Genomic DNA, 7,303 nt, shown 5'->3' with positions numbered 1-7,303 from the left:
TGCATGTTGTTTTTTGTTGTACCAGTGTTGCTTTATTACAGCCTCAACGGAGGTTAATATCCTACTCACACAAGTACATGAAAGTGAAATGAATTTTGGGACCGGGGGGCACTGAACTGTGTATTATCAGTATTTAAAAAATATTCACGCATCATATTGTGAGGTCCTTACAGTCAGCATCCTGAATAGTCACGTGAACTTGGCAGTATGGTTATGGTTAGTGTAGTTTACTAAAATAACTGTATTTAGTTTAGTTAAGTAAAATAAAAACTTAAAAACCACTGAAACAAAAATAGCAATTATTCAAAAGCTAGTGAGAAAATCTGAAATACAGTTGTGGCACTTTAGGACCTCTGATGCTTCCCCCTGATGGTAAATTTTTCAACTTTGTAGTTAACACGGCATTGATGGCATTTTACATAAAGGGGACCTGCCTGGCTAAAGAGCAATAGCCCCAATGCCCACAGGAAGCTCCCACTGTGCTGTTGGACCGATTGGTAAACAGTTGGCCTCCATAACCTTTGTCAGTGTAGAAAACTGAAGGAACAACTTTTCACTATAACCAATGTGACATGAAGTAGTTAATTTATTTACCCTTTTTGGTGATATGCAGTTAGGTCCCTTTTCCAAATGAATGACACACCACCTTACTAAGTCAGTAACTGGTTACTACCAAATCTTTAAAAAAGAAAGTTCTGCCAAGTAGAGTCTACACCTACAAACAAGGCATAAAATCAATCGGCAACTTCCTGTTGCTCTTTTCAGCATTGGCCATAGCTTACTGCAGTCTCTGATAAACCCCAAAAAACAGATGAGTTATAAATAAATCAAATATGTTTCCAAGTCATTGGGAATTATATCATCAGGTCCAGAAGTATGTTTCTAAAAAAAAAACCATTTTGCCCCGGTGCACCACCACACTGGATTTCACACAAAATAGATGTGATTGAATCTACAGGCTTGCAGCTCAAATGGTTTAACAAAAGTATAGTATTAACTGTTTAGGAATTAGACATTTTTATATACATTCTCACAGGCTCGAAATTATTTGGACAAACTAATGTAATTTTCAATGTAAGTTTGCGGAAAGTCTTTGCAGTCAGTGACTTCCTGAACCCATGGACGTCACCAAATGTTTCCATCATTGAGACAGTCTGTCAGGCCTTTATTGTAGCCACATCAGCAGCTGCTTGTTTATAGGGACCTCTCTGCTTTCAGTTTTGTCTTGAGTAACTGAAAGCATGTTGTGTTTGGTTGAGTTAAGGAGAGAACAATACTTTTGCTGCCATTGGGAAACAATCTCTCCCTTCTTGCATCAACATCCCTTTGGAAGTCATATTGAGAATTCCAGTGAAGTGCTGCCAAATGCAATTTCAAAACTTGGAACTGAAAATTGTGGTGTTGTACGGAGGCAAAAGTATATAAAAAATGTGTCACTGTGTTTCAAATACAAACTTTTAAGTAAAAGAAGGAAATGACGGAGACATTTTTTAAAAGCACACACATTTAAGTTTAATTAATGAAAAGAGTGGAGTTTTGGTAAACATTTTGTCGGTGGCACTACATACATTCAGCATTATTGAGTTTTCAGTTCAATCCCACCATCAGTCCTGTAACATAAACGCAAACAGACAGAACCCAGCCAGGGATATTTCTTAGTTTTTGCACCATTTCAATACAACAGAGACATTGTGTTGTTCACAATAACATTTATGTATATAGTTCATAGGATGGAAGAAAACTGTGTTTCTGGTCATGTGACCAGTAACTGAATTACATCTCAATATAGCACAAGCACCACTAAGATGTCTACCAGGAAGTTGAATGCACCAGTCCAGTACAGATTAGTGCAGAGGAAGGAAAGGAGACATGGAAAGAAAGTCACATTTGACTAAATGCGCACCTTTACGAGGCGCACAGCCTAAGTATTACAGTGACTGTTCATCAGTATCCTTTATGGGATCTTTAATGTTTTTGTACACCACTTGGATCACATCGACAGCATGTAAAACAAAGTTAACATGGGTAGCAATATGAATAGGAGCTCCGTGATGCGACACTGTATGAGCTGAGATCTGCAGCCTTTCACACTATAAAGAGACTTTTTAACAGTTAGATCAGCAAAACGGATCAAACACAATCCCGATCTGCAGAGAGAACAACGCCTCAACGCCATCCTGATGGACTGTCACGTATTCGACAGGATGTGGTTTCTATATCTTACATTGGAAACTAAATAACAGCTAAAAGTTACCACTTCATGAATAAGCATAGGTCATATTTATCTATACACATTTATACATTCAGGTATGACGTTCACTGTAATTGGCACCATTGCTTTCTTTTTTTTGTTTTTTTGTTGTTTTTTTTGTATGGATTACCACTTAAAACTGACAGATACTGAAAATGTCCAGACCGTTCTCCTTTGCTTATCTGTCAGTAGTAGGCATGTAATGCTTCCCACACAGTTGCCTTTTCAAAGCAATCTTGGATGACACACCTTGATAACATGATCATTGTCCACAGAGGCAACTTCATCCTGTTCCTTCTGGCTTGACAGCAGCTTATGATCAGTTGAGCTTGACTAATTTAAAACTTAGAAAAACAAAAAACAAAACCCACCAGCTCAGAAATTCAAATGACAGAAATGCAACCCAAGCACTTCAATCCAAATGAACACGGAAACAATCAGAAGTCTTTTAAGTGTGGTGTGTTAATTTCAAGGGAAATTTGAGGTGGGGGGCATCTCTTAATCTCAGCTCTGAACTCTCCGGCCCCTGCAAGCAAACGAGGAATGTCTGAGTCAGAGAGGAAGGTCAAACACTGCTATGAAGTGATGTTACAAATACAGTTTTTTATGTAATTTCTTTTTTCAGTTACCTTTTTTAATCTTTTTGACATTTTTGATCTTCACTTTCTACAGGAAAACGCCATTAGATAAAATAAATAAAAACAAGCACAGACTCTCAATGAATTAATGTAATATTCACATGGAAGACAACATATACAATATTAAACATATTTCTAGACCAATACTGCCTTCTATACAAAAAGGCCAACCAGCTGCTGCATTTTTTTGGCCAATTAAATGTAATTAATCACCTTTTGGAGCATGTGAGATACAACAAATTAAAAAAATCAAAAAACACCTAGGGAACCAAATGAACGCCTTTCCACCAGTTCCAAAGCTTCAGGAAACAGACTTACTCTTTAACATAGAAAAATACTATACCAAAATGAAATACAAATATATATATATTAGAATCTGTTAGGCATTTCTATATAAAGGGTTGTAGGGGAGGGATGGGGGCAGCTAAAGGAGTTAGGTTACATCATGACACAAAAATATAACAAAAACAAATTATGAGAAATTAAACAAAACAAAATAAAAAATAAAATAACAGAACATGATTCTGCAACCTTTTTGTTTTGTACATTTATAAGGATATTAAGAAGCTCTACATATTTGTTAGCAAACTTCTCCAAACATGCAACAGTTTGCACAAGTTTAATACTGCAGGCATCAAAAGGAGCAGGACTGATTGGCCTCCTACTCACTGGGGTGGGGTGGGGGTGGGATTATGCAAATCATCCTAACCCTGAGGCAATTCATGCTGGGGGCTGATAAGCACTGGGCACTGTCAGCACCAGATGGGTTCTCTGATTGGAATAGTTGCACCGCACAAGCCTTCCCGTGTGGCGTTGAGACTGTGCGGAAAATGTGTGTATGCCATGCATGTGTGATCATGTACTTCAGAGACGTGCCTTGACTGCTGTTTTCAGTGCTGCTAGTCAGCGCAGTCTCTTGTTTATTTATTTTTTTTAATGGAGTTTCTGTTACGGTACCTCACAGAAATCAGCTGTGACACTAGACCACCCTAGCCTCGAAGCCACGGCGTCTGCGCCGCTCGTAATCGTACGTTTTCTTCCTTGCTGTTCACTTCTACGTGTGCGTGTGTGGATGGATGACTGTATCCTGGCGGAGAAACTGCTACACCAAACCAACAACAACTTCAACTCAACCCAAACCATATCCAGCCCAGTCCAGGCAACCCAGCCAAGCTCAACTCAAAACAGCTTTGGAAGGTCAAAATTGTCCAGCTCTCCTCTTAGCCTTCTGCTTTTCCCAGGCCGGACCCCACTGTTCTCTCTGCCTCCACAAAGTAAAGATGGTAGATGGTGGCTAGGCTGTCAGAGGCCTCAGAGATGGATGGGGAATTCACACTGGGTGACTCGGGTTGGAACAATGTTGCGGATACAATGGTTTGCTGCTGTTGTCGCATCTACGTTGTTGCCCGTGATGTTGGTTTCTCTGTTTTACTGTAGGTCAAACACCCTTAGAAGGGGAGGAAATATTCTATTTTACAAACACTGTTGTCCATAATATATAGATAGAGGTTTTATATATATTCTTTAATATCTCTCTTTCTTTCTCTCCCTCACTTTCCTACTGTCTTCTCTTTCCTTTCCTTCCTTCCTTTCTTTCTTTCCATCTTCTGCTCTTCGGCAGCAGCGGGGAACGGGAGTGAACTGTGCTACATGCAGCCCACGCAGCCACACTTGATGGTCTTTTCCACCTCCTCGCTGAAGGTGGTCCCATCGCTGCATTCGAAGGTGTATTTCCGACGTTTCATCCTCTGGCTGGCGCAGCAGGCCCCTGTGTCGCAGGCTCCAGTGCACTCCACCCAAGAGACCATGCGTGTCGTCTGGCAGATAGCGTATCCCCGCTGGACCTGGTAGAAGTCTCGCACAGGTTCCCCTCTGCACTCAATTTCTAATTAAAAAACAAAGAAAAAAAAGGTTTTTAATATTACTTGTTTTAAAGTCTTGTTTTTCTTTATCACTGCAGACTAACATGCACAAAACCCACCTGCATCACAAAGTTCTCCGGTATAGCCACTTTCACAGTGACAGTATGCATCTCCTGTGTCTGAGATCTGGCAGCGACCATGTTTGCAGGACAGGTGACGGCAGGGGTTAAACAGCTCCCCTTGCTGGTTACACAGGGCTCCGCGGTAACCCTCCGCACACTCACAGCGGTATGACTGAGAATCCAGAGGGATGCATTTTCCATGGACACACCTATTTAAGAGGCAATAAACTCAATAAATATAAAGTTTAGAAAACTTGATCCACCCTAAGCTATTCCATTTGCTGACATACTTGCTGCCCTGGCAGGGGTTGCTAGCAGGCTGGTCACAGTGCGCCCCGCTCCAGCCTGGCTGGCAGTGGCAAACAGGTCCTTGGACCCCATCAGGTTGGCAGATGCCATGTACGCAGTAGATCTTCTTGCAGGGCTCGCAGCCCGGTACCACGCCGGGCTTCATCTGGGTCTTGGTGAAGTCCTGAAGCTCGTTGTTTATGTACAGGTTCTGGATACAGCCATGGAAACTGGAGCTATTCTGGATCTGCCAGAGACGGAAAGTGCCCGAGTGCACGTCCACCGGCATGCCTGGAGGAAGGAACGAGAGAAAGGATGGTTATATAAAAGGACGTGCATACTGAGTCACACGCACAGACAGCTAACACAGGGCTGGTATGAGTGTAATGGAGACTGATATTTTCAAGCACGTGTGTCCAAGCAGTGTGTAAACCACTTCTCAGATTAGTATATACAACTGTTTTTTGTTGTTTTTTTAAACTAATTTTGATTTTTTTACATTTGCACTACAAGACACATCATCCTTGAAATGGGGGACAACAAAAGGGAGAGAAGTATGGCAAAAAATGTCTCCTGTGGTTTGTATGAATGAAGAACAGCACTTCACAGCACATCACAGCAGGAAAAACAAACAGCACAAATTCTGAGCCACTCCTGATCCGATATCAACCCACAAATGGAGGCTGAAACGCAACAAATCTAAGGTGTAACTTTAAAGGTTAATTTTTTCAGTTTGAAAGTCTGATTCTATCAAGAGTGGCTAAATTACATGTAAATTACACAAATGAACACCATGTGCACCATGGGAAAAATGAAAAAAATGCATACAAAACTAATCTGAAGTCGAGACTGTGTGTGGTAGTTTGATTATGATTCTAACACTAGATGGCGTCGTTCACACACTATAAAAAAAGTGCTTGAAGGACCAAGTCTATAGAGGGATGCATTGTGTGTTTACTCTAAATTATGATCTATTATTTTTGAGCATTATGTTCCTTCAGTTGTGTGGTGGTTAACACATTTGCAAGGGAAAGGTTGCGGGTTGTACTCCAGCCTGATCGCATCTGGTGTAAAACTCTGTTAAATCAAAGATGCAGTGCTACCTGGCTCAGAAGAAGCTGAACGTAGCTTTACTTTTGAGAATTATGTTCTATGAGCTTTCTGTTCATGACTAAAAAAATGTGTGTGTGTTAGTATTCAGGAGGTTTATGTGTATTTTTTCTAGCAAACAGTCCTGACTAAAGGTGGGATGGAGTGGCTAGAGGATAGGGTTTGGGTTGAATGGTTGAGGGAAAGGAGTGGTTCGGGTGGTGACAAAGCGAGGGGGAGGGGTGGTGATTGACAGTAGTGTAGTAGTTAAGAGTGCCTGGAGAGGAGGGAGGTGTGTTCTGGAGAGGGCCCCTACCCCCCACGTATAGTGGAGCCTCCCCGTTGAGGGGCCGCACCGCCCCAAAGCTGTCCATTGTGGTAGGGAGACCCCCGTCAATGGACAGGTTCACCATCTGGTCAAAGGTCACCAGTTCCACTGTGTGGAACTGACCATCGTTGATAGTCTCAGTACTGGGAAAGGAAAACACAGATTGAAGATATACAGTACAGTCACTAAAGTGAACACAAAATGCTACGTGCTCATCAGGACTGAGCGAGCAGTGGCACCTTACCTGTATATGGCATGTCCTGGCTGACTGCCGGGGTCATAGCTAACCTTGACATGACCTTGATAGAGCTCCACCGCCATATGATCATTGTCTCCATTGTACAGCAGGATACCATTGTCCTCAGCTGTTGATACCTACAGAGAGATCATTTTTGCATTGGGTGTTTGAGTTATTCAGGCTTTAGCACAGAAAGGCAGTGCCAGCACACTGAAATGGTAGAAATGACTGCACATACCTGTAGTGTGATGTTAGCTTGAGGCCAGTTCTTAAGGTCAGAGAGCAAGAGGTAGGAGTCTCTGTCGATGAAGTTGACGCTGACCAGCTTCTCACAGCGTGGCCCTCCGAACTCAGGAGGACACTGGCAGAGGGCACGCCCACCTCGCTCCACACATGGGGCGTTGTTCTGGCAGTCGGCCCGCTCGCACAGTGACAGTAGAGATGGGGGAACCTCACATAACTGACCGCTATAGGAAGACAGACAGTG

The 7,303-nt window shown here is 42.2% G+C and overlaps 1 protein-coding gene across 3 annotated transcripts in view; it reads right to left on the bottom strand.

The window, feature by feature from the left end:
• Nucleotides 1-1,486: 1,486 nt before the first annotated feature.
• Nucleotides 1,487-7,303, bottom strand: part of slit1a (slit homolog 1a (Drosophila)) — an 83,539-nt gene continuing 77,722 nt past the window's right edge. The window contains exons 32-38 of one of the 3 annotated variants that reach the window (XR_005615359.1): nt 7,055-7,283; nt 6,823-6,953; nt 6,528-6,721; nt 5,164-5,452; nt 4,871-5,082; nt 2,881-4,774; nt 1,487-2,777 (exon numbers count right to left, since the gene is read on the bottom strand). Coding sequence is in view for 2 of the 3 variants with exons in the window: in XM_039621779.1 (XP_039477713.1) it covers nt 4,536-4,774; nt 4,871-5,082; nt 5,164-5,452; nt 6,528-6,721; nt 6,823-6,953; nt 7,055-7,283 (1,294 nt within the window). In the remaining variant the exon portion in view is untranslated. Of the gene's footprint in view, nt 4,775-4,870; nt 5,083-5,163; nt 5,453-6,527; nt 6,722-6,822; nt 6,954-7,054; nt 7,284-7,303 lie in introns of all 3 variants that reach the window. The other 2 variants (XM_039621779.1, XM_031758756.2) reach the window with 2 other exon arrangements.

The sequence above is a fragment of the Oreochromis aureus genome, linkage group 13, assembly GCF_013358895.1.
Source record: "Oreochromis aureus strain Israel breed Guangdong linkage group 13, ZZ_aureus, whole genome shotgun sequence".
Classification (NCBI taxonomy): Eukaryota; Metazoa; Chordata; class Actinopteri; order Cichliformes; family Cichlidae; genus Oreochromis; species Oreochromis aureus.
Note: the sequence above shows the minus strand (reverse complement) of the source record. Positions and strands in the feature narration are given on the sequence as shown.